This window comes from Balearica regulorum, chromosome 5 (genome assembly GCF_011004875.1).
Source record: "Balearica regulorum gibbericeps isolate bBalReg1 chromosome 5, bBalReg1.pri, whole genome shotgun sequence".
NCBI lineage: Eukaryota > Metazoa > Chordata > Aves > Gruiformes > Gruidae > Balearica > Balearica regulorum.
The window spans coordinates 70,140,283-70,167,068 of NC_046188.1; the positions used below are offsets into that span (position 1 = coordinate 70,140,283).

Sequence of the window (26,786 nt, forward strand, 5' to 3'; positions counted from 1 at the left end):
GGTTCGGAAGCGCCCGGGGAACACGTTCGGAAGGGCTCGGGCGAGCTCGGCACCGCTCGGCGGCCCGCCGAAAAGCGCTCGAGTGACCTCGGAGGACCGGGCCCCCCCACCCGGCGGCCCCCGCCCCCCCGCCGGACCCTCCTCAGCGGCGTTCGCGGGGGGAGCGGCGGGTGTTGGAGCCCGCTCGCCGGGCTCGGCTCCCCCCCGCCCGCCTCGGATGGAGGACGCCGACTCGGCGGCGAAACAGCTGGGCTTAGCGGAGGCGGCGGCAGTGGCGGCGGCAGCCGCAGTGGCGGCGGCTGCGGCAGCCGCGGAAGGACCCGAGCAGCAGCAGCAGCAGCAGCCGCCGCAAGCGGCAGCCTCGGAGTCGGAGGCGGAGCCCGAGGAGGAGGAGGAGGAGGAGGAGGCGGCGGCGCAGGTGACGGCGGTGACGGTGATGGCGACAGATGCCGAGCACATCGAGATGGGAGCCGAGCCCCTGCCGAGCGCTGACGAGGCCGCCGCCGCCTTCGCAGGTCAGGGCGGGCGGAGTGCGCATGCGCAGCTCCCCTCAGCCCCCGGCGGCAGCGCCCGCCCGTCCCGGCCGCTCTGTCCGGGGGCTCCGGCCCGCCGTGAGTGTTCCCCGCTCCCTCGGCCCCCACAGCCACCGCTGCTGCTCGGTTCCGCCAGGGCTGGAGCCGGCAAGCCCGGCCGTTGGCCCTCGGGCCCTCTCCCTGCAGCCTTGCCGCCTTTCCGGCGTTCAGATGCAGCCATTTACCTCAGGGGGTGCAGTGAGGAAAGGGCAGCGGCCAGCTGGGGCTTGAGTCACTCCCACACGCTTAGAAAATCACACTCTCACACGACACGCACGTCAGAGTAAAATGAGTAAGAGCCGCTTTTGTGGATCTGAAATTACTTTGACCCTGTGTCCCATTAACAAAGTGCCCCGAAACGTGCAGATTTTTGAAGGCAAGCTCCCATACGCAGAAAATTTCAGAGCCCTTCATACCTAGATTGGTATCTCCGTGTCAGCTTCCGTGTGGTTTTTTCACTCTTACCCCATGTGTAGTAGCAAAAGCCGCCTGGTTTTAGCTAGGCAGTCAAATATGATATATATATATATATCATAGAAACATTTGGCTGTAAGTTTGGATAGTTTTTAACTGGACCAGGTGTACAGGTAATGGCACCCTAGAAATTAATGTGTGGCAGAGGGAGAGTCAATTGTTCTCTTGATGGTTGCCAGTCACCCCGCTTTTCATAAAAAGCATCACAGTTTGGGCATTATTTTAGTACAGATGCAATATTCATTTTTCCCTTAGTTCATCACATGCTGATAACTACTGTTTTGCTCTCAAAGACGTTAAAGCATGTTCAATCCAAAGCTTAATATAAATGAGAATGTGTTTATAACAACTTAAAGGTGTCCTGAAAAATAAAATTAATTTTTAATAGGAAGGAAGAAGAAAATGCAATTTTTTTATTTTATTTTTTTAATATTTAGCTGTGTTTCAGGCTCTCTGGTTGCAGCAGAATACTAACTTCATGTCTGCTTTACGTTTCAGAAGTCACCACAGTGACAGTAGCCAACGTTGGTGCCTCTGCGGACAATGTTTTCACTACATCTGTGGCAAACGCAGCTTCAATTTCAGGACACGTGTTGGTAAGTCTGTCCTTTCAGTTGAGGGCCTTAACAAAGTCGTGCGTACTGTCTTAGTGTAAACGAAGAGCTTGGTTTGTGTTCGAGCAGTAGTAAGGTCAACAATAACGTGTTCATTGCAGCATAAAGACTTTAAGCCACAAAACCATTAGCTGGGGGACATACTGGTTTTCCTTTATCACTTGGAGAGTTTTTTTACCTTTCCACCCCCATATACTCATTCTGTAATGGAACCGATGACCTGGAACATGTAACCTTTGAATTTGGTTGGCTAAAACCTCAAAACCTAACCTAATACCGATTGGTGGTTTAGGGTACCTTTGAGAAGATTTGGGGGAATACTAAAATACATTGGTATTTTAACTCTATACATTTAAACTCTTTATTTCTTCTATAGTCTGGGAGAACGGCCCTCCAAATTGGGGACAGCTTGAATACTGAAAAAGCCACTCTCATAGTGGTTCACACAGACGGCAGCATTGTAGAAACCACAGGGTTGAAGGGGCCATCAGCACCTCTCACACCAGGTATAAGGCAATCTGTTCTTGAAGTGTCATTCTCCCTGAGGGGTTGCTTTTTCTCCACTTTAGTTGTGTTTCTAGGATTAAAAAACATGAAGTGCATAATATTATGCAGTTGCCTTACAAGGATCGTTTGTCCCCTCTTCACATGGTACTTCTTATTTCTTGGGAGTAAAATACTTTTTTTTGTTGTTTTGGTTTTTTTCCCTGTCAGAAATATATTTCATTTTCTTATTCTTTGCCCTAGCCCTTGCAAATAAGCTTCTTGAAAAATCTTGCCCTGCTGCTGGGCTGTCACATGTCTCTCTACACCCATCCCACCCCAAAGGCAGATGGATCATTCTAATATCAATAATAAAAATGTGAGTCTCCTAGTTCCACACATGGGTTCTTTTCAAAGGGTCCTTGAATCCGTTCAGGCCGCTTGCTGATATTTAGATGTCACGATAGCTGGTGTTTTTATTGTGAAGTTTATGGCTGCTTGGCAGTTTCTTTCTGCCCACAAGATGGCATGGCAAACCTGCAGCAGTCTCAAACACGGTACAGGATCGGCCTCTGGGAAGGGGAAGATCCAGCCAGCTGCTTACACCACTCCAGGTTACAACCTCGGCATTTAATGCTGTTATTTTCAGTCAATTTTAGAACGTTCAAGCTGAATTTTTTGCGCTGCACCATGTAACTCACGTTGCCATGGAGAGGTGTCAGCTGCTTCAGTTACCCACTTGACACTGTTGCTCCAGCCGAGCTGAGCGTGTGAAGGTATGGCCAGTGTGCTTTTTGGTTGCTGTCACCTTTCTTTTCTTTTTTTTCCAAAGGACCGCAATCTCCTCCTACCCCATTAACATCCGTCCAAGAAAAAACTGGAACCAAGTATAACTGGGACCCATCTGTGTATGAGAACGAGCTCCCGGTGAGGTGCCGGAATATCAGTGGCATTCTGTATAAAAACAGACTCGGCTCAGGTAACAATGACCTTCTGGGGTGAGGAAGTGTGACAGCACTTGGTGCACTCTGCTTTTTATTAGGATACTTGTAAGGGCTGATCATGAGGAAAAAAAGACAGTTTCTTAGCCAGCCTAGTCCCTTCGGTATTACTATTCTCTTCTGTTTTGCTCTTTCTTGACAAGCTTTTAAACTTTTTTCTTAAATCTGTGAAGATATAAGCTGCTGTGCAGTGAGTCTCCCCAGTAATAGGTTGACTCCTTTTTGTCTGAGAAGTAGACCTGTGTTTCTACAAAGTTCTAAAGAATCCCTGCTGGAACGGAAAATAGACAGCTTGTCTCCTAATGGGAATCCTTAGCTGCCTTAGCCCCTCCCCTTCTCTTTTATCTCTGTGGGAAAGCTGGAGAAGCAGCAGCAAAAATTGTCCGCAAGCCTGACTGCACAGCCCAGCGCTCACTTCATGGATACAGAGTTTTCTTCACGACCAGAAGGATTAGAAAATTCAGTGCAAATTAAGGAAGGGCTTAAATTCATGGTCTTCATCCAAGAAAGACTTGTCTGTCTTGTGGATGAGTAATTTTTTCTAGCCTTGTGATGCATTGATGAGGCCCAAAGTTGGAGCTCTCTAAACATGCACAGTCATTATTACAGTGAAGATAATACATAGGCATGGTTATTCTAGAGTGGTGAGAAGTAGTGGATGGGCGTGTGTGGTGATTGCTATAGATTAACTGCTGTTTTGTTCAGCAATTTCAGTATTTACTTCTTTAAAAAAGTGGCAAAAGGATTCTTAACCATGACTAACAATTCCTTTCTTCTGTTTTATTTCAGGAGGCCGTGGTAGGTGCATTAAGCAAGGGGACAACTGGTACAGCCCCACTGAATTTGAAGCTATGGCGGGACGAGCCAGCAGCAAAGACTGGAAGAGGAGCATCCGCTATGCTGGAAGGCCACTGCAGTGCCTTATTCACGTAAGGTTAAGTTTGCTTCCTCCTTTCTGCTGGAAGGGGCAGGTAGGGTAAGGGCAGAGTCTGCCCACGCTGCAGTCCAAGCTGTGTGCGCTGCCTCAGCAGAGTTATGTGCGACGGTGCCGTGGGGCAACTCGGAAGCAACATTTTGATTTGGTTGAGAATCGGTGATGTGCGAAGAATTTTTCTAGATGTGTTTTCAAATAACATTATATGAATCTTGCTTGTACTTGAAAAGAGGTTACAGTTTGTGCAGGACGAAGCCCAGCCTTGAGCTGTGTTTTGCAGAAATTGAGAAGTAAGCTCTCACCCACGATACTGTAATTCAATATCCTTATCTGCTCAATTCTGTTTGCCTGACAAACATATTCTTCACTTGCACCATTTATTGAGTATTGCTTTGGGTCCTTTATTTCCCGTAGCGTCCAGGAGTCTCATGGAGAATTTGGCATTGCCATTAGGTTGACAGTTGATTTCTGCTTGGGCAGAAACTTTATAAAATTCACATATCCTTGCCTTTTGGTTTGAAAATCGTTTGTTCTTCTTTCACTCCCCTCCCACCCGCTCACCCCATCGCCATGACGCAGGGAAGCTGGCCTCTCCGTTGCTGTGTGGGGTCCCTGGGAAGGAATGAGTACGTCTCTCTGGGAGTGTCTGAATCTCTTTGCAGAATACGGTCGTGCTCTCGGTGGTTTTGGTGACTAACGCTGAACTAGTAATCTTCTAATTTCAGGATGGGATATTAAATCCTCATGCTGCCTCTTGTACTTGTGCTGCCTGCTGCGACGACATGACTTTGGTGAGTTGTAGGTGTTATATCCGTTAGTTTAAGAACAATTAATCAGTCAAGCTGCCACAGGCAGTTGTGAGCGTCCTAGAAATGTTCATGCGTACTGTGGTTGCAGCATGCTTTGTCCATGCCTGGTCCTTAACAGATAAGGAGCTGCTACCACTATTGCCTAGCAGCTTCAGGAAATCTGGGTGATAGTGCATCTTTTTTCTTTTTTTTCCTCTTTTCTAAGTAACGTATCTATGTAAAATGCCTTTTGGCGATGTCAAAGCTATTTGTGATTTTTGACTCAAACTTCACAATTCTTTGAGCTGGAAAAAAAATGTTTTTGTAAGGAAGTAATGTAATACTCTGTGTTGGATCCATATCTTCATATTAAAGTGCTTGGTTGGTTGGTTTGGTTTGTTGTTTATTTGTTTCAAAAATGATGTTAAAGTCCTGAAAGCAGAAGTCTTTAGCTTGACTTGAAGTAGTGTTTTGCATTTCTTTTCTGCTAGGAACTGGATGATTTGCTTGTTTCCTAGACCTGAAACTAATTGCTTCCTGTCTTCCTTTCGCTCTTGTTCCATTTTCTTCCACCACCTTGGCCAGCAGTCAGTTATTTGCCCAGTCCTGCTCCTTAAATAATAGTGGGAAGAGGCTGAATCTGTTCCTCTTCAGCTGGAGGGAGCTGAGTGTAACTTCTCTTTCACAGAATTCTTTTGGTTTGGAAAAGTAGGAATTTTTTGATCAGTTGTTGCAAACCACACACCTTCCATGGGAATACGTGCTGCTTGACCTTAGCTGCATCTAGAAGGATGAGAGTAAACCCAAAGTCCCCACAGAGATGCCTCACCTGATGCCTTTTCCTTTTCCTTTTTTTTTTTTTTTTGGGTGTGTTTTGCCTAGAGTGGCCCTGTACGACTCTTTGTACCGTATAAAAGGCGGAAAAAAGAAAATGAAATGCCTGCAACTCCAGTGAAGAAGGATTGCCCCAAAAACATCACTCTGCTTCCTGCCACAGCTGCTACTACATGTAGGTTCTTTGATAAAAATTGCTTTCCTGTTTTTTGATGAAGAATTGCCACAGTAGATATTTTATGTCTGTCAATGGCCTCATGGAATTAGCCAACTGAGAAAAATGTCTTTTTTTTTTTTTTTTTGCCACTTCCTTTTCATTGGATAGATTTATTGGCTCAGTGTCTTTAGCTAATTTCACTTCCTATTTTGTAGATACTAGCACAGTATTGCCACATCAGGACTGCAAATTGAGTAGGAAAAAGTGCAGCTCTAGACCTCCAGGAGACTTGGTTTTAAGCATCTTAACATCCTTTCGCAGTGAGCAGTAGGTTTTGTGTTTTGTTCCGAGAGAGGTCTGGATTCTATTTCCCCCCGCTCCCTGCTCTCTCAGCCTGGCAGTGAAGGGGCAGTTGTGGCGTCCTGGCCCTGATGGGTTGGTGGGTTTTTCACAAATGACAACGGAGAAATTTCCTCCTGTTGAAATTAGGTGGAGGGGAAGGCTGGCCCTTGTCTGCTCTGCCGGAAATCCCCGTTCCAGCCCCTGTGGTTGGATTTTGTCCTATAGAAACTGGTGGGGGATACAGAGTAAGATTTGTGCTATTTCTTGAAATACATAGAAAAGTAAACTCTAAGCAGCTGGAATGAAATTCACAGCCTGAAAGTCGTTAATGAAAGAGGCAGAAGGTGACGCTTTCATCTGCAAATTCCTCTCTAACATTCAGGACATGCTTTGTTACTTACTGTTTTTGATTGTCAAACCATCTGTGTGAGAAAAGAAATTAATTTGCAAGCTCATCCAGCTCACACATTCCCAGTCACATCCATGTGTCCTCCTGCTCTCATCACACGAGCATCATCTGGATGGTAACATTACACAGTGAATTGAGGAGGAAGCAACAGAAATCAAAAAAAGAACAGCCAAAAGCAAGATTAGATTGCCAGCAACAGCAGGAAGAGAAGTACACAAGTACACAATTCTGTAGAGTTGTTTTGTTTGGGTTTTTTATGTCGCTTTAAGTAGTAAGATCCACTCTTGCTAAAGTTGTAATAAATCAGCATCAGCCAGAAGCTGACGGGTTTTGTAGCTCCACTGGACCTTTCTGGTAGGTGTTAGGTTTTTGCTCATAGAAGAATTGAAAAAGTGGTGATTTGGGAGGCAGTATGTTGTAAGTGAACATTCTGGCCTCGTACACCCAGAGAATAAACAGAGGCCTGCAGGAGGCCAGCAGTGCCTTCAGAAGCCAAACGGGGCTTTTATCCCCCTTTCCAATTGTATTGGCCATATGTGTGATCCAAACATGGGTATCACAGGCCGTTTACTGATCTGTGAGTTCTCTGGATGATTCAGAACAGGGATATCAACAGCTAAACAGCCAAGGCCTCCGCACTGAGTGTTAATTATGAAAGTACTTCTAATATTTCCAGTCACCGTGACTCCTTCTGGACAGATCACTACCTCTGGTGCTCTGACATTTGACCGTGCATCGACAGTGGAAGCCACCGCAATTATCTCGGAAAGTCCGTCCCAGGGTGATGTTTTCACTGGAGCTGCGGGTAAGAGTTCAGGTGTATCTGCTAGACATCTGCGAGAAGGAGAAAAAAAAGGTTTGGATGCCCACTGCTATAGGAAGAAGCATCTTGAATGCTGCACGAAGGATTTATTTTGCAAGAGCTTACAGAGAGACTGTACGTAACCCACTGTCCTTCCTTTGAAAAGATTTCAGCAGCTTGAAATCTTACCAGTTGCACAAAAGAAGTTAGAAGTTTTGTCCAGATGTTGCAGCTGCTAATTTACACTTCTGGTGATTTCTAATGTTTTATGTCATCTCTCTCATTTTTTTTCACTCTTCCTTCGTTCTAAAATACTACCAAAAAACCCCAAACTAGCTGAGTGTTGAAACTAAGTAAAAAATGCTGAAAAATGCTAGAGTAAATCAAACAAAACATAAATGCGTGACATGTATTTCAGTTTGATTCATACCTGGGGTTGTGAGCTCTGCTGAGGGAGCTGTCCTGCTCTGAGAACCACAGTTTGAAGTCCCCTGATTATTGTAAATATATAGATGCGTGGGAGGGGAGCCAGCAGTAACCTTTGCTTTAAAAGTGGAAGCAGGGAATGGTGAAATCAGTACAAGGTTGCCTTGCTTGCTAACTGTGTAAGATCATGCTACTGTTTCTCATTTGCAACCCTTGGAGTTATCATAGAGTGTAGGAACTTGTATAAAATGTAAAAATAATATGGGTGAAAGAGGCGTAAGAAGTGCCTGACAGCTATGTGATACAGTGATTGATACTGCCGTTGTTCTTCTGCAGTTCAAGATACCAATGTCCAGCAGCCTTGCCGGGTCAGTCACCCAGAACCTCACTATCCAAGTTACCAGGACAACTGTCAGATTTCACCTTTTCCTGAAGCTGCACTGCCAACGTCTCATCCCAAAATTGGTAAGTGTTATGTCCGTCATGTGAGACACAGTTAGCAGTGCTTGAATTTACTCTCTAATCTTCTTTCTCAGCAAAGGTAAAGATTGAGGCAGAAAAATAAACTTTGCTCTGTTGTGCTTATGAATTTTGCAGTTATTAAGATTTGGACAAGCGTGTTTTCCACTCTGTGGAAAGTTTTTCACTCCATTATTGAGAACTTTGATTTGCTGGTTTCTACCAGAGGAGGTTATTGTGATCCTGTGTCCTAAATAATCTTGCAGTCAGTCCCCTGCCTTTCCTAAGGCTCTTGCTTCAAGGCTTTTGTGACCACTTGGCCACTGTGGCTAAACATTTATTTAGTGTTTGATCTGAGGAGACCATCCCCTTTAAAATTATGTCACAGAATCTTTTCTAAAAATTCTTCCATCTCTTTATGAATCCACTGATACATGCTGGAGGCAGTTTTGGGCAGGTTTGGTGTGCTGTTCTTGCATCCAATGTCAGTTTTCATCCCTTAACACTGATGTTTGCGCTGGAATGGTAGGTGCTGGTTACCCAGTGCCAGTGAGACCCTCCCCTGCTGCGCTCACGTAGACGGGAGTAAAAAAAAAAAGACAAAACAGTATGAAAAATGACACATGCAAATCAACCCTTTAGTGTTTGATAGGATGAGTTAAATTGATTATCAAATATCTCTTCAAATGTAATTATATTATGTAAACTTAACAACCTTCCATTTGGGGAGCTGGCTGATAAATTAAGTGAACTACAATGTTGTTTGAGTGTTGCCTGTGCTGACAGACTGGAAGTGTTGAAGAAAGTGGAATTGCAAACTTGACATGTTCTTGCTTTATGTGTTTTTATCGAGCCTGGACAAGAGATACAGCTGGGAACAGTCTGCCACTGGCTGGCTGATGGATTAGGTGATTTATAGGCCTTTAACTTCTCTAATTTCTACGATTCTGTGAAGTTACTCTGATACTTACTGATCTCGCTGACACAGAGGAGCTGTAAGACAGGCAGGTGTTGATCTCTGCTAGTGTTCTCTCAGACATCGAGAAAAGATCATGTAAACATGTTGTATTCTTTGTGCAGTCTGAAGGCTTTCTTTTTTAAAGCCTGTGTTCTCTCTTCTGTATGACCTTTTACTTATTTGGAGCAGCACAGTGCATTCCTGCTCTGTCCAGAATGAAATCTGGTTGGTGGTTTTAAGTCTTAGTCAGATCTTGATGTTACTAATTAAACATTGATTTTATTTTTTTTTAACCGGTGAATACTTTCTCTTGACTGATATACCTATGCCAAAATGAGGAATCGGAAGTAATTCCTGTTAGATAAGTTATCAAATGCCACGTGGGGATAAATATTGTGCTGGAAATATAGCAGCAGGAAAGGCTCTTCTGCAAACAGCTACTGATAAAAGACCGGTTTATCTCTTACTCATATCTAAGTGCAAATAGTTCTCTGCCAGTCATGTGCAAATTGATTGAAATTACTGTTTTAATTAAGGGCCATTGAGTGTAAAATGTCGGTTTACCTGTGTGGTGAACTTGCAATGCTGTCAGAAAAGGTTGCACATCTAACATGCGGTGACCTGCCGTACCGTGGGGTTCGAGACTTGCTCTCTCTCTACAAATCTGTGCTGGATTCTTTCAGCTTTTGCTGCTTGCACGAAAAACTACCAGATATGACTTGAAAAGGGTTGAAGCGTTAACGCGCTTAAATTAATTGCTGTCTTGGAAGATATCCAGTGTTCAATGCGGTCTTGCAAGAAGTCTTGTTTGTCTGCAGATGCTTTACTAAGGAGAGGTTCAGTGTGAGTAGAACTGCTGGGATTGCAGCCTGGTACAGAAAGGTGTGTTGGCCTGTTGCTGTTCAGGACAGTAATTACAGTTGAATTTTTTCAGGACAGTATTTACATTTGAATTTTAAGTACCATTTGAAGTGTAATCAAGGTTTTTTTCCTCAATGAGGGGGTCTACTGGGCTGTGCAGTTTGCTATTCTGCATCCCATCCTTCAGCGAGAGAGGCTTGAGGCTCGTTTTTGCCTTTCTTTTTGGAGCCACCTTAGACAGCGTGCCAATATCTGCGATGCCATCCAAAATGGATTGCGATGGGAGACCGGTAATAAAGTGAGAATAAAGTGCGTTTCAGAGACTCCAACCTCCTACGTTTAGTTCAAGAACTTCCCGTTTAGTAAATTTATTAACTCTGGTTTCAAGGAAAAGACTCCGGCTCCAGTAACGGTCCATTTTAATGAAAAGAATGGTCAGTACGCAGCAGTGGCATCTCTGCTGCCTGCAGCTGTCTGCAGGGCACTCCCTTGTAGTGCTGCAGATGCTCAAGGACATTATCTGTGCATTATCTTGGGTAGCATCAGCAGTGCGGGAGCTGGGAGACAAGCTGCTTGGCAGAGGCGCTAGAGGTGTGAAAATTAATGCTTCTAAAAGGAAAGCAGACACTGGCGGGATGGGAACAGGATTTAAATGGTCCAGCCCTTCTGAAGTTGTATTCCCGGCTGTGTTAAATGTTTCTCTGAAGGCAATAGCATCTATCACTTGGAATGGTCATGCGTTTATGATGTGAACGTGTCACTCGCTATTTAAAAATCAAGGAAGCTAATTGGCTTTTGCAACCTGGAATACTAACAGCTCTTCTATTAGTAGATTTTGGGGTAATAAGACTGCACAGCCTCAAAGTTGGTGGTGCCCTCTTTTTCTCTAGCAAACAGTTTAGTTAGGAATTTAGAGGTAGATGTGAATGTCTTGCACTTAATTTTATGGCAGATGGAGAGTATTTATGGCAGAGTTAGAGTTAAATTTTGGAAAAGTAAAGCCAGATAACATTTGTTCCTGGAAACGTTGCCTGAGGTGAGCTTACACTGTGTATTGTTGGGATCCTGGATCTACATTTAATTTCCTCACTCTCTGGTCTCCCAGTGTACATTGCAAGCCCAGTGATGTGAAAAGTAGGTGTTTTAGTGACACAGTAACTGCTGGTTTTGAAACATTTGCAAAGGTAAGGCTAAGACAGACCTTGTTTTTCCAGCACTTTAATTTTCTAACACAGGCTTTGGGAAAGGGAGGACTGCAGAGCTTCGATAATTGAGGGGGTTAGAGGCAAGTTCAAGGAAAGTGTGATTAGGTTACAATGGTGGGAGTTTAGCTTCGTTCTGGTGGCTTCCTACAAACTGCAGTTACTGCTAAGATTGTGGCTAGGATATGAAAAAGTAAAGGCTGCAACAGCTCAATAATTGTTTCGTTTGTTTGGAGGTTTTTTCTTCTTTTAATGCCCCTTGGAGTATGTTTAGTAGTGCTGGGCTTCTGTGCTTTTGTATTTCATTTCATACCTGTAGCATTCTAGTTTTTACCAGAGTGAAGGGCCGTTTTCAAGAAGGAAATTTCTTGTCCAAGGCAGGAAATGTAAAGCAGATGTCAGGAGATGTTAGTGTCTGAAGCTAGAACTTCCATCTGGACTGTATACATTTACTCTCACCTTTGGGACTGGGCAAGGAGAGGTTTCAGAGCTGCAAGGAGCATTGCTGTTCAGAATGCCTAGGATCTTTGAAACAGATACATATAGATCTGAATACCTGTTATTAAAATCTGTGGTCTTTTAGTGTGAGATGTGTATTTTATGGCTATAGTTTGTTTTATGAGTAGGATGCAGGACGAAGGCGTCCAAAGAAATGACAATTGTTGAGGGTTTTCTTAAAGGGCTTCCCAACCGGTGGTTTTGGAATGTTTGTAATACATGTAATTTTGAGGTGATGATAACTGTCTTGTTTATATTCCAGTCTTGGGCCAGAGTTATGGTTAAGATCAGAATTCAGGGAGTGGAGGGGATCAGTGACCTGAGAATTGACATCTGTATAGTGACATCAGAATATTTCAGAAAACCTGACCTTTTGAGTCACTGAAGGACTTATTACAACCTTAGTTAGTGACAGTTAATGGAAACATGAGGTGGAACATTGTGATGACAGTGGCAGAGGAGTCTCCAGGAATGCTGCTTTCACTGCCTAATTGTGCCTTTCTGCAGCAATGCTAGGAGGTGTTAATTCCTTCCCGGAGTAAATAGGGTCAGGAGTACATGTCCTTCTGGCCTATGTGTTTTAGAGAACGCCCCAAGGGCTTGTTCTGCACAGATGGATTCTGTGCATTGTGGGTCAGCAAAAACAGCCAGATTGCAAATTCTTGCAGACTGTATTAAATAAAAAAACCCCACAAACAAACAAAAACACCCACAACCCCCCCCTCCCATTTTATGAAAATGAAATGCCCTAATTCTATATATTTTCTTTTTCTTTCTTTATATTCAGTGTTAACCTCGCTCCCTGCCCTGGCGGTGCCCCCCACGACCCCCACCAAAGCCATATCCCCTTCAGTGGTGAATGGGCTGGAGGTGACGGAGCAGCGGAGCTGGCTGTACTTGGAAGAGATGGTCAATTCATTGCTCAACACCGCCCAGCAGCTGAAGACTCTCATTGAACAGGCCAAACAGGCCAGCTCCTCTTTCCGCGAGGCTGCTGTCACGCAAGCAAAAATCCAAGCTGATGTGGAGAGGAAAGAGGTAATTATGCTAGGGGAGGTAGCTGACTCAGCCAAGGGCATCGTTTTGGCTGAGTGATGAACAGAGTAGTATTTCACTGGTTGTCACTGACTGTAACAGTGGTAGCCCTTAGAAATTGTTTCTCAATGTCTTGAGAGCAGTATTACCAAGACAAATGTTTCTGAATTATTCGTATCATGGGGAAAGGAGTAGAGTGCTCTGGGATTCCAAGAGCTGCGGGTAGCAGGCTAGTAATACAAACTGGAGTTACGAGTCCTGAGCTCTCCCATAAGCCATCCTTAAATTTATGAGATGTGGACACTGAATCCTGGTATAGGAAAGATGGTGAGTGTTCAGCTGTGCGGTGGCTGCTTTCTTTATGTCAAGTGAGCAGGGCTATCAAAGAGGTTTTCGATGGCCCAAAGAGGCAGAGGGATAAAAAGAACAGCAAGCTGCAGAGTTTATGGGCAAGATAAGCAGTAAAATTTAGAGGTGTCTTGCTGAGCATTGTGCAAGCAAAGTCCTGTGGTAAGACTGCCAGGCCGGTGGGCATTACCAGAGTATTGGCTTGTACCCAGTGGCCCTTCTCTCCTCTGTAAGGGATTATCTGCAAGGACTGCCCTGTTCTCCCTGCTTTTCTTCTCTTTAATTGATGCATGGTAGGGACCCTGGATTCTTCTTAACACCAGCTCATGCATGCACCCCGAATTTGGCTCCATGCACTGCTGAATGCGTTCCCCTTCTCCCGCAGATCCACAGCCGCTGGTGTGGACTTGAGGGAGAGAGGTGGGGGGCAATGTACTGTGAAACTGGTGGCGTTGTCGGTAGCTGATGAACTCCCTTCCTGTACACCACACTATCTGCTGTTGCCATCGGCGTTATTGCTAACGTCAGCTTTCCACTGAATTCATAGGCACGAGTGTGCAGCAAGAGACCTTGAAGAAATGTGTGTGGGAAGACTTTGCTGAGAACTGAGAACCCCTATGACAGTCCTTGCAGCGTCTTTGATATTCTTTGCCACGTTGTCTCTGCTAAACTCTTCTGTACGCTGCATCCTTGATGTGCAGGTGTGTGATACGTTGAGAGTCTAATTCTTCCCTGCCTTCCGCCTGGGCGGAATGGGTATTCGTGCTGCTGTCCAGGTTTGGGCCATCTGCTGCTAAAATGCTGTGTAGAGCGTGGGATACTGAGAAATTGGAAGCTTTGACACAGTTTAGAGATGAACATCTGACTTTTTTTAACTTCGCTCTCTGCTCTTTTTCCAGTTTATGCGCTGTCTTCCCTTCTGTTTATCCTTACAGTGGTTTCTGGAACGGTTGTTCAGAGTCCATTCCTCTCATCCTCTGATCCAAATCCAGCCCACTTCAGTGGACTTCTAGTTTCTTCTTGCCCCAGGAATGGGAGTTAAAATCACTCCTGTATATTGATTAAAGTGTTGACTTTACAAGGCAAGGATGAGCACGTGCGTGTTTCCAGAGGAAGCCCCTTTCTCAGTAACTGCTGAATGCCCAGTTATACAACTTGTGTGTCTTACCGGTCTTATCATGTAACGGGTACCTCAACAGTTCTGTATTTTGATAAAAACACTTGCTCACGGTGGTATTTTTTTAATATCCAAATAACAATTCTCAAGCTTGCGGCTGCGTGCTAGCTTCTGGAACCATCTGGGCGATATCGCAAGTAGCTATTTCTGAATTCCTTCTAGTGAGTTCCATATTTGGAAAAAACTCTGGGTTTCGGGTACAGGGCTGGCATTGGAAGTAATTACAATAAATGTCAAATAATTGGCTATCTACTTTTGTGTTGGTCAAAAGTGCTTTTCCAGTTTCATGAATGTTTCCCTGATTTGTTACACAACTCTCTTTCCCACCCTAAGTATGTGTGTGGTCTAAGGTACATAAGAGCGAGAAAGAGGTGTCTGCCTTCCTACCTTGGTGTTGATTTTTGCTGGAAAGGAAACAGGTGCTTTATCACCCCTTTGTGTTCGTTACACTGAACGAACTTCCAAGGGCTAACAAACAGGGGAACCTTCTCGCCACCTCCTCCATTTGCACGAGCGGGGGTGGTGAATGCAGCAGTGTGGGCAGTTCTCTGCGGGAGAGCCACCAGTTTGCTGAATTTCTGTGCTGCAGTATGTTCCTAGGTATTTAGAAGTGAAAGATTGTGTCATTGTATCAGAGCTGCGGAGCAAAGGCTGTACAACAGATTAAATTATAATAGAGCTGTAGACTCAGCTCTTCCTGGAAGAGTGACTTAATACATAGCAGGATTAAAGAAATCTGTTAGGAGCAGGCTGGTTCCCAACTGGATGCACAAACTTCATTGCCGTGACTGTAACTAACGCGTATCTTCAGTTTTCACAGCGGTGCAGAGCTATTCCTCCAGTTTAATGTTCCAGCTCTTGAGGCTGTTGAGTTCAAGCACTTTTGATCTTGTAACTGTCCGTATCCCTGACCGTATTGCTCTGTCACCCATGCTGAACAGGGAGAGGGGCTCTGCCTTCTGACAAGAGCAAGACAGAGCGCTTGGGACAGTGCTGCCTTTACCTGCCCTTCAGAGGAAATCTGAAGTGGCCTCAAGTTTAAGCAGAGTAGAGGAGAAGTGGCAAGAACAGTGAACACATAGGAAAACTTATTTGTGTGCTAGTTTTGTTTCAGTCTTCCTAGAGAGCAATAAATTAAGCATGAAGAATTTTTAATTACAGTTTATATGCCTTGTACATTGCAAATCACTCACTATATTGTGTTTCACTTATTATACTTATTATTTAATGAGCTTTGGAGCTCATTAAATATCACAAATGAGCCAGTCTGCTTCCATATTGCAGCACTTTAGTTGACTTAGCTTTAAATACCAGAAGTTGTCCTCTATACTGAGCAGTGGTAAGTGCTTGTGGGACTTACAGAGCTCTGAACTGTGAAAGCCAGGCTTTTGCTCTGAGTTTCCTTTGAGCAGGGGAGGCGTTTGTGCTGCCTGTACACTTACGTTCTTATCTGTGAAGTCAAAGAGCGGACATCACTGTTTCATTCTGGTCACCCTTGCTAATGGTATTATCCAGGACTATTCAAAGGAGTCTTAGGAATACATTATTCCCCTCGTTTGTATCATTTTGAAGGTGGAAATGCCAGCGTCAGAGAGGAATTGTGGTAGGAAGGGGATCTGCTAAATGCAGCGCGTGGAAACCGTAAAAAATTATAAGTGCAGCATAAATTAGAAGCATCCACAGTCACGTTTCTTCCTTAAGATGGCATGTCTAATCTGAATTTTTCATGAGGGTTGGATCCCTAATTGCAGTTCCAGACACATGGCAATACCTAGAGTCCTTAAAAACAACAGGGGGGCTGGACTGGGAAATGCTGAGCGTTTAGGCGTCAGGCTGTACAGTAGTGGAATATAAATGCCAATCTTCACAGGCAATTAGAGAAAATATGGAAAAATGCGCTTGTCTTCCCTCTTCTCTCATGTCTGATGTGAGGTTTTTTTCACTCTGCCTCCCTACTGGTACAATTACAGCCATAGAATGCCCTGTGGCAGGGTCTGGTGACATTCTTGGCTGTTCTAAAGAAACTATAGGTCAGATTCCCAGTGCTGGAGCTAAAGGCTTCACCAACAGAGCTTTTCTTGCACATAATTTTGTAATTTGGAACTCCTCACGTGCACTCTGTTGCGATCTTTGTCCTTTTTCGGTAAATTTGTTTAAGGTTCGTGGCTTGCTGGGCGAATTTCAAGACTGCGGATCTCTTCCAAATTTTGTTTCCGTCCTTGCCACGGGTTATTTTGATGCCCCTGGGTAAGTCCTAGGCCTCTCTGGGCTTCAGAGCCTGCTCTTTGAAATAAGGATAATGCTTCCTTCACAGAGGCCTTGCGTACTAGTTTGGAAAGTGACAGGATCTGGTAAAAGGCTGTGTAAAAAAGCGTTAACCTTCTAAGTCCTAGAAATAAGGACAATTTGTAAGCCTGAAATCTATAATTGCAGCATTTATGAGGATACCTATTTTGCAATCATGTCTTTTGAAACAAAATTGTCTAGAGTCTAAGAAAGCAGTTAAAAATACCTTTCCTGTTGTGTATGCTGTCTGCAGTATCTCATGTGCCTGTTGATGATGAGAACTCCGTAATTAATAAGCAGAGCCCTCGCAGAGTTAGTTTCAGGCAAGAAACGGTGATGGGCATAAGCCTTGTGCTTTCTGTGTGTAAACAGGCGCATGTGCAGCTGGTGCTCAGCTTGCGCACAGCTTTGTAGTGGCAAACATCAAATACAAGTTACGTTTATGTTGCACAGAAGTCTTGGGGAATGACATTCTGAAAGAAAAGCAAACTGTAAACCCTCCAGCTCAGCATTTATATTAACTTCTAAAATGTGTCATGCTTATTGCAAGAAAATATCAAAATATTTGTAAGTTTTTTCTGAATTGCAGCATTTTGCACGGGATTCATTGCATACAAGTGCTCTGTCAGAACTTCTTGCAGCTGTTAAGACAAAGTTCACTGTTAATTAGCTCGTGACTGAGTGTATCTGATTCTTTGGTTATTCTCTGAATGTTGGGTTTACTGCATTTTTTGATTTAGGGAAAAACATTTAGGAAGAGAGTGAGTGCGGCAGCAAAGGCTCAGTGTCTCGTACAAGAGATATTTGACAACTTGCAGGACTGGCCCAAAAGGAATGGATTAAAGACAGCACTTTACACAGAGGTCTGTGCGCTTTGGCAAAGTAATTTTTTTGAGTGTGCATTAAGCCATCGTTTATATCAGATAAACTTTAGGAGGGGTAGAATACATGAACTCCCCAAATTCTGTGCCAGAAGACATTGCTGGAAGATAATAAAGATATTCAGGAAATGCGTTAAATAGTTTTTCTGTATACATTTAAAAGAATCAGTGTTGAAATCTGACCAGTGTTTTAATTTAAATAGCCTTCTTTGTGTAATGCAGTGATGCCTTCAGAGCCCAGCCCATTTGAAAACAAGGTGGAAGATTAAATCAGCTAACAGCTGGACCATCTGAATTCTTTTTTAGAAAGATTAAAACAGTTCAGGGCTAGAGAGTATGAAATTAACCTAAAAAGGGTCAGGCATTTAAGAAGTGTAGCTCTAGTAAGCAAATAATGTTTGCGTACTCCCAACCAGCAGTGAAAACGGTTGAGAATTGGAGCTTATCGGTTTTCTGGAGCTGTTTTTTTGAGAGATCTGGTTGTGTCTGTCTTGATCCTCCCTCTTATCACACCTTTCCCTTCTCCATAGTTTCTGAATGGCTCCAATTCTTCACACCATGGGCTGTGCAGAACCAGAGGACTCGCTATGCGAATAGATAAAAAGGAGACAGAAGGAGGTTAAACGTGTGGTTTCCATCAGCAGGTTTCGGGGGCTGAGAGCAGAGGTGGAGGAGCTGCTGTGGCTTAGACCAGGACAGAGGTGGCTGGGCTTCCTCTTGATCTCTTCCTCATTGGTGATCTCCCTGGAAAACAGGATTAGGTGCACTTGCAGAGGATGAGGTGGCGTCTGGTGGTGGGAAAGGTTTTAATTCTGGAGCTGCAGCACTTTTGCAGAACCGGAATTCGGCATGTTCGGTCCTGGCGCTGTCTCTGCACGGGCTGTTGGGGAGGGGATGGTGCCAGCTGGGATTATGTGCACAAAGGTTTTCAAGCTGGGTTGAAATGCCAGCTCACCGCACGCTTTGGCATCTGTATTCCCACTTTCTTCACTAAAACGAAGTTTAGAAACATTACGCAGCTTTCCTAGGCCAGTACTCTTAACGTGGGTCATTTGTCTTTCAGTTAACAGTGGAAAACTCATTTTAACCTTTCCTGAAGAATCCACCGTTTCCTGCCAGCCCAGTTCTCTGCCGGTGCACGGAGTGGCAGAGGGCAGAGGCTGCAGTACGAGGCGTTGAGTCCCAGCTTCTCCACGGCTGGTGCTCACCAATGTTCGTAATTCTCTCACGACTTACGGTCATTTTCTTCCTGAGACATGGCAGGATTGATTCTTACACCAGAGGCCACATCTCAAGCTTGCCGGTGTATTCCCTGTCTTCACAAGAATGCTTATGGCTTGGACACAATTTTGGTTTTCAAAATAGTACTTTTGAAATGTCCATACACTTGATGCCCACTTTGCCCACGCAGTACTGGAAGCACTGGGGATGCCGTGCATGTGTCCTGTCTTGCTAATTAGCCTGGTCTCACCTCTTCATCAGATAATGGCAGAACCCAATCACACCCCTTGCAGTGGTTTCCCTGCCGCCTCCTTCATCTCCCTGGAGTTTTTTATTTTGAATTTGTGTCATGGCAATATAAAGGTTTTGAAGGTTGTGATTTCACAGGAGAATAAATACTGTGATGTCAGGTCATAGAGACACTTGTAAATTAAGCCTTTAATCTCCTTATATGTTGGGTCATAGTCACCCCTGGATAAACCTGCTTTGCCTGAAGGTGGGGGTTCGGCTTTTTTCTTGCTTTTTAACTGTTCCAAATAAATTTAAGTCAGGGTTAGCACACAAGCCAGGATCGGTTTGGAATTCCTTTGGTTTAGGACTCCTGTCTCAGCAGTGTTCGCTGCTGAGCGTGGCAAGGCAGTAGGTGGAGTGGCACCAGGCTGGACTGAACTGGTTTGGAGTAAATCTGCAACACACCCAAAGTGTGCTTTAAAAGTCACCTCCAGAGGAATGCTTAAATGAAAAACTGTTTGAAAACCCTTTTATGTCTATTAAAAGGAGGAATAATGGTTATGGTTGACGCTGTGTGTTCCTTTTGTCTGTGTTTTTTTTCCTAATCCATTCTGTTGGGCTATGCCATCCCCCCAGACTCCTTTTGCCTGTTAGTGGCTTAGGATCACTGGACTTGACCCAAAATTTGGCCCAAGAAGGTGGCACTTGGCCCTATTACCTTGACGTTTTCCTCCTGTTTCCTTTGCTAACTTCTTAGATACTCGTGTGGTGAGAAGGAATGCTTGGCTGGATGGAGTGGGGAGAGTGGGGTTTGAGTAAATGCGGTACTTAACTGGCAGTTTGTCACCTCGGGCCGTTTTCTCACAGGCTTCTTCATCTGTCTCCACGTAAGGTCATCGTGCCCTTCTCTCAGAAGGGAGGAGCGAGAGTCCCCTCTGTCCTCTTGCAACTGCAGTTTTGGGCTTGACAGAAGCAAGCTCAGTGTCAGGGCCTTCCGTACAGAGCACCCCGTTCAACCCCTCACGTCATATTCTGGCTGTGAAATGACAAGTCTGCTGTATTTTTCCTTGCAGCAATATCAGAACCAGTTATTTCAACAAACAGATGATGTGGATGGGAAAACAGAAATCATCATCAAGGTAAGCTGGGGATGTCTTGTATTTTATGAAGAGCCTTTTGTTCTTGTTCCATTTAAAGATGCAGATTTTCATCATTGCTACAGAAGTCATGTATTCTATGTCTGGCCTTGCCTTCTGGCAGAGATCTGAGCTTTCCCTAGCAGGACTAATGCTCTGCTCGAGCAGATTGTGTCCCTTTTCCCAAGCCTTACAGGTTTTCCCAGTCCTTTATTGTCATCTGGCCAGGTTAATCAATCTCACTCACCTCTGAGTAATGGTATTGCTGCTTTTCAGAGCTGCGTGATTCCCTCTGGCTTTTGGAATGGGAGTATGAGTTGAGTTAGTGCAGGACCCATGATTTAACCCTTACAGCGGTATGTGCTATTCAGTAGTCCTTCTAAGATCTCCAGGTACAAGCGCACACACTGTGTATTTTCAACATTTTCCAATACCGTACAGGTTATGAACAGCCTCAACCAAGTATGCCTTTGGGACAGGCTTTGCAAGTCCCAAAGAGCAGCCTTAAGCCCCTTTTTGGTGGCCTGAACCCCTGGCTGTACATCAGGAATACAAATATAGCTCAGTCACACCAATTGTTAATTGTAGGTACGTTGGTAAGATGTGAGCAGATGGTGTGATGAACTCGGTGTTAATCAGGGCGCTGATCGTTAGGTTGGTTGTGCTCAAAAGAGAAGGAGCTGGTGGGACTAAAGACGCCTGTGTCGAGCACCGCTTTCACAGCCGAGAAACGCTTCCTGTCAGAGCCTCACACTGCTGCTCTTACGTGCTAATGATTTGTCAGTAATTTAATGAGTTGGAAACGGAATGCTCTGTGAAGTGCTTATTTTTGTGGTAGTTCAATGATATTTCCACCTAAATATACAGGTTATGTTAATTGATGTCACTGATACAAGATTAAAGCGATAGACACAAAAATATTCTTTAAAAAACAGGTGTGATTTTTCATCTATGTATCCTATCTCATCTTACTTCTAGGTTTAAGTCCTTGCTCCTGTTATAGCCTTCTTAATTTTACTCCTCTGTCTTCTGTTTCCCTGTTTGGATACTGCTTATGTAGTCATGCTGCTGACTGGCAAAGGCATAAGCCTGCTCAGCCCATGGGAGCAGATCCCTTTTCCCTCTAAAACCAGGGAAAGATTAAACCAAAGGGTCCCATCCTTATTCCCACTCCTGTTGTCCTTCCTCAGACCCTCTCTCAGACATATGCAGGATTAGAAACCAAACAAACCCACCAACCAAATCTGCCTTTTAAAGTTTTAAATTTATAGTCTGTACACTGCTGTTTGAACATACCTGCCCTTGGTTAGAACTGGCTCCTGCTGAAGCCTGCAGTAACCTGGCTGTGGTTGGTAAGATACACGACCTACGTGGAGGGAGACATCTCTGTGCTATTGTGGAGAGATTTCCATGACCTCACCCACGGTTTTGAGGGGTTCTGACCCACCAGAAAGGAAAACAGAGGTACATTTTGGTTTCCAAAGTGATCCCTGCTAACATGGCGAGGAGAGCGGGTCTCTGAAGGCATGTCCAGAAGCCACTGGGCCCGTTTGGTTTGTGTTCCTGTGTTGAGGATATATTGGGAAACAGAGGCTTTACCACTGCTCTTGCGTTATGTCGTGTTACACTGTATTACGCTTACGTACAACAACAGGTGACCTCCCTGCTGTTGTTCTGTCTGACGTGGTCGCTTTGCCGTCCATTTTCACAGCAGTCCTGTGTCAACTGTGGTCGTGAGGCAACGAACGAGTGCACGGGATGCCACAAAGTCAACTACTGCTCCACTTTCTGCCAGCGGAAGGTATAAGCTTGTTTGTGAGTTACAGATTCAGTCATCTGGAGAGGGCTGCGTGACCCTGGGGAGAGTCAGACAGCTCTCTGTGTCCAAGGGGACATCTGCCCATGCCTGTAGCTGGTGTCTGCACTGGAATAGGGTGGGAGAGCTTGAAGTGCTTGTCAGTAACTGATACCATGAGATTCCCCCTGTATTTCCCTTCATGGCCTTTCCATCTGCTCTTCCTTCGCAGGACTGGAAGGACCACCAGCATATCTGTGGCCAGTCGGCCACAGTGACGGTGCAAGCCGACGAGGTGCACGTCACAGACAGTGTCATGGAGAAAGTCACCGTGTGAGCACACCTACCTCTTTAACCGTTCACGAACAACGTGGTGCGGCCGGCTGGATCGGCAACCTGGCATGAACGGTCTGTCCTTTACAAACCACACTCATCTCACTAGCAAACTCATTTTTGAAAGACTTTTTGATACTGTGACAGCATTTGCCTATTCCTGATCCTCTTCCAAAACTTTGAATAATACAGAGACTGTGAAAACCTCATCTGGAAAAAACAGACCCCACCTAACTGCAGCCTAGCAGCTGGGAGCCACCTTCAGCTTAAGTAAGCTTTGACTTTGCCAGACTGGAACCTCCACCATGTGGATTACAGCAATCTCATCATCTCTCTTGAGATGGATCTAAAGCAGGTGCTGCAATGAGATTTGCCAGTGTTTCCTTCTCCCTGTGCCTCCCTACCTCTTGTTTGAAAAAAAAAAAAAAGAAACAAACTTTCATTTGGTTTATTTAATTGCCTTGAAAAAGTCAGTACTAAGTTCTTAGTTTGCCATCGGAAGGACTTTTTTTTTTTTTTTTTCCTGTGTTCCGTCTGTGCTGGGCAAATTTGGAACACGTTGGAGCTTCTGCACTTGAATATAAGTGAAAAATAACAAGTTGTTAAATAAAATGCAGTGAAAGCATGAGTGTGCCCAGCAGTAGTGTTTAATTCCCATGGCAGCACTTTAAAGTACCGATAAATGCAGCAAGCGGCTGAGTTAGTGCAGCTGCCAAACTCAGCCACCCGGCCAAAATCAGAGCTGATCAAACCCAAAGTGAGAGCTGTCCTGTCATTGCGGTTTAGTAGCTACTAATTAAAGAAGCGGTGAAGTTATTTGCTTCATTCACTGCAACAAACTAATTTATTAATGTACTTCTTTAATAACTTAGGCTAATCAGATGTCTTTATTCGTGTTTGAAGATTAATGCCCCAGGCTGGAGGAGTCTCCGTGGACACGCACACCTCTCTGGTGGTTTTCTTAGCTGTGGGCATAACAACTGTGAGGGGTTACTTGTCCGTCTGGTTATTCACTCCAATTTAGTGTTGAGCGAGGAGGATTATTGTTTAGCTCGTCCTCCAAGAGGGGTCACCTCTGAATCACAGCATCATGAATGCTGTCAAAAGGAGAAAATTCTATCCAGAGCTGCAGGAACGTAAATGGAAAAAAACATGATGGAAAATACTGAAGTCTTGCAGTCACGGTTTCTGACAAGTCCATTCCTTCCTCTGTGAATCTCAGAGGTCTTGTTACGTTACACTCCGGGCGTTACAAGGGGACGGAACCTGGTTTATCATCTCTCACAGCATTTGCTGCACTGCTGAGCTCTCTCTTCAGAAGCGCCCGTCCGTAGGGCTTCCCTGCAGCAGCAGCTGCTGAGAGGCAGCAGACAGGACCTTTCTCTGGAGGGCGGGTGACGGGTTGGTGGCCGTTGATGGATGTCACCTTCCGGCTGTTCACTGGAAAAGTTGTTCCTCCAAGTGTAGGGCTTAGTGGGTTACACAGGCAGCCCTGCTGACAGGAGGGACCGTCGCCCACCGAGGGTGAGGACTTGGCGTCAGCAGAGGGAAGGCAGCAGCCTGCCGGCCTCCTCCGAAGGAAACTCTTCTCTGGAGGAAAGCCAAGCAGGAACTGAAGCAGGATGAGAACTGAAATTAGACCTGTAAGGCTCCTGGGAAGGAAAGACCAGGCAATTCTTTAAATTCCCATAGCAGAATGCTCATTCCTGCTTCCCAGAGTACTACTTCAGTATTTGTAATGGTGTCTTCTCACAGTTAAATTATGATTGCCTGTTTTGTAAAGCTTAAAGACCATTAGTTAATTGAAAAGACAGTCGTAATTGAACCCATAGTACTGCGGCTAATTTACAGGGCTTCTTGCCTCCGTCTGTTGCCCATTAAGGTTCTGACTACATGGAATGGCGCAGAATGTCGAACGTCTGGCGCTGCCGTTGGGCCGCACCACCAGTTTGCTTTTGGCGACCTGCCTCAGCAGCACCCTTGAGTAGGCACAAAGCTCTCGGCACGGCGCCGCGGTGGAGGTCTGTGCGTGCTCCAGATCCGTGAGCTGGTCGTTCAGCCGTTGGCCGCTGTGGCCAGGCCAGCCCAGGGAAGGGCAGGCAACAAGCAGTGCTGCTGCTTCGGTCCGAGCCCCCTTAGCGTGGGTGCTGTGCTCAGAGAAGGCTGCCAAGCCGCAGTCAATCTGTGGGTGAGTCGCTCCTCAAATAAACCAGGGCGAGACAGCAGCGTCTCGCATTAGAATGCAGCGAAGGTTGGATCTCAAGTGGCACCTTTGGAGTGCTAATGCTGCCGCTCGCAATGTCAAACGCAGCTTTCAGCTGGAAAATAATAGTTTTTGTTGGCTCACCGTGCATTCTCCACAGAGAACGGTCCCTGGATGGTGCTGCTGGTTTGAGAAACAGTTCTGCGCGGATTCAAGGACAAGTGCAGCTACGTGAAGAGGTGAGCTGAGATACCAGGTGCTTGAGCTTGTCGGGTCTCCTGCTCGTGTAGGTGACTGGGCAGCAGGGGAGCGAATCCTCCACCAGCCTTACTGCAGAGTTTGTGGCCGAGTATAGCTGAGCCTTGGTCACTGCAGCTTGGCTTTGCTGAATCTTGTAGGGGGAAAGAAAAATTGGAAGAGAGTGGGACAACTTTCCTAAATGACGAAATTGTAGGTATGAGTCACCTGTAATTAATTAAAGCTCTCAGGGAGCTCCCCAGCAGAGCCCTGCTATCTGGGGCAGCTGCGCCCCAACACAGCGGCAAACCACAAATCCTCGAAAAATTACAATATAATTATGTGGGAATTTAATATGTTTATTTGTTGATGATAAATTGAGCGAGCAATTGTTAGTCAAAGAAAAGCTTCAGACCTTCCTGCAGTACTTTTTTCCTTTTGTTTCTAAACAGACAAATTACCCCTCAGAAAGCAACAACCCTATACAAAAATCATTACTCTTGAGATTCCCGTTTTGTGCAATAATCATTTTCTCCCCCACCGCGAGCCTCGGAGAACAGCAGCAGCTGCTCCTCTGGCTACCCGTGGCGTTGTCGCGCTCAGGTTTACCAAAAGGTATACAGGATTTTTTTTCCTGCAGGCTGGAAATGGTTCCTGGCAGGTACTGTACGGGTTGATAAAGGAATTCTGGAGAACTAGCCATAACATCACTTATTTATTGACCCGTCATTGGATGGGTAAATCTAAAATTACTACTAGGCAGCTGCACGTGCTCTTACAAGGACCTTACGACTCTCATCCTTACCAGTCTTGCGTGCTCCGTGCCCCAGCAGCCTGAGCGCAGACCGTGACCCAAGCAGGGAAAATAGAACAATTAGCAAAGCAAAGAGGCTGTTCTGGGAGCTGGTAACGAGGTGGCTGGGAGCTGTCAGTCGTGCTTGGCACTCCTCCTCAGCCTGGCAGGGATGAGCGATGCCCGACTTTGTAGTGCGTTGGAAGGGCGGCTGCACTGGAAGCTGTGGAATTACGGAGCAGTGCCGCCCCAGACACTTCAGATTTCTCCAGATCTCGGCCAAATTTGGGCATTTCTCAGCCAGGGCCAGCCCTCCTGCCCCCAGGGGTAGGAATACTGGGCAGGGCCGATTTGTCTGGGGTTTTTGTAAGACCTTAATGTCGCCTTGTCAAATATGAGTAAAATCAGTCTTTGGATTTAAAATACTGAAGAGTAAAGGGAGAGGAGGAGGTTACAAAGGTAGATAGACCCTGATCTGGCACGTGAACAGCTGGGAAATGAGTTTAACAACAGCCTCGTTCCCCCCAGACTCCTGTCCGTGTTACCCCCCCAGCCCCGGTGACGCCACCCCAGCAGCCAGAAGAGGCCATGGCAGGCCCGCAGCCGGCTGAAAGCAGCTCGAGCAGCACCCGGGGCACATCCCAGCGTGTTTCAGCAGGGCTCGATTTTGCCCTGGACTCACCAGCTTGGTTTGTCCTCCTGGTTTAAATCATACGAACTGGTGGAGACGGGCCGCGGCCAGGCTGGGCTGCAGGCAGGGAGGGCTGTGTTCAGCCACCTCCTTCAGTAACGCTTCTTGGGACAGAGCAGGGAGGATTCCACCTCCCAGGGGTGCGAGCAGGGAATTCGTCTGTGACTCTCAGGGCCAGAGCAGCTGCACGCTTCAAGGGTCTCCTGCCTCCCCGGACCACGGCGGGGATGAGGGCTGTTTGGCTTTGCTTAGTGACAGTTAAGCGAAGCCCAAACCAGACAAAGCACCTAAATCCAAAGCACGAGCTGTTCCCGAGAACCATCTCTGCTGTCTTGTGGTGTCTCTTGCTGCTTATATCAAGCGCCAAGTGTTAAAAAGTGGCTACGCCTGCAGTTTCCAGGGGCGAGAGTAACCGAGCTGTATCCACTGGCGCTCACCTGCGACTCCCAGTTACAAAGAGCTGGGAACCAGCATCCTTCAGCTGCCATCTCTCCTCCTTCCCTCCTCCCCAACAAAGACAGCAGACCGTAGGCAGAAATAGATCTTTAATGGACTATACAAAAAAACCCAGCCCAGTCGTTCCTTCTCCTCCTAGTTGCGGTGGG

General features: G+C 45.6%; 1 protein-coding gene across 4 annotated transcripts; it reads left to right on the forward strand.

The window, feature by feature from the left end:
• The first annotated feature begins 78 nt into the window (after positions 1–78).
• Positions 79–26,773, forward strand: DEAF1 (DEAF1 transcription factor). 4 transcript variants are annotated; one of them, XR_012835878.1, is made up of 14 exons: positions 79–515; positions 1,545–1,642; positions 2,037–2,166; positions 2,976–3,122; positions 3,934–4,073; positions 4,804–4,869; positions 5,749–5,875; positions 7,285–7,413; positions 8,173–8,301; positions 12,602–12,852; positions 20,067–20,132; positions 21,841–21,930; positions 22,157–22,332; positions 24,621–26,773. XR_012835878.1 is itself a non-coding variant. In XM_075755620.1 (13 exons), the coding sequence occupies exons 1-13, from the start codon at positions 218–220 to the stop codon at positions 22,259–22,261; spliced, it is 1,776 nt and encodes a 591-aa protein (XP_075611735.1). In that variant the 5' UTR covers positions 79–217; the 3' UTR covers positions 22,262–23,100. The 4 variants fall into 4 exon arrangements, 2 of the variants coding, with proteins under 2 accessions (XP_075611735.1, XP_075611736.1); XM_075755620.1 differs by lacking the exon at positions 24,621–26,773 and having other exon boundaries at positions 22,157–23,100; XR_012835879.1 differs by lacking the exons at positions 20,067–20,132; positions 21,841–21,930; positions 22,157–22,332; positions 24,621–26,773 and adding exons at positions 13,745–13,898; positions 14,133–14,626.
• Positions 26,774–26,786: the final 13 nt, after the last annotated feature.

What these genes read in the sequence shown, in the direction of transcription:
- DEAF1 (XM_075755620.1), top strand. Translation starts at nt 218, where the DNA reads ATGGAGGACGCCGACTCGGCGGCGAAACAGCTGGGCTTAGCGGAGGCG. An exon ending in ATCAGCACCTCTCACACCAG is followed by an intron (nt 2,167 to 2,975) that starts GTATAAGGCAAT and finishes TTTTTTCCAAAG; the next exon opens with GACCGCAATCTCCTCCTACC. An exon ending in CACTGCAGTGCCTTATTCAC is followed by an intron (nt 4,074 to 4,803) that starts GTAAGGTTAAGT and finishes TTCTAATTTCAG; the next exon opens with GATGGGATATTAAATCCTCA.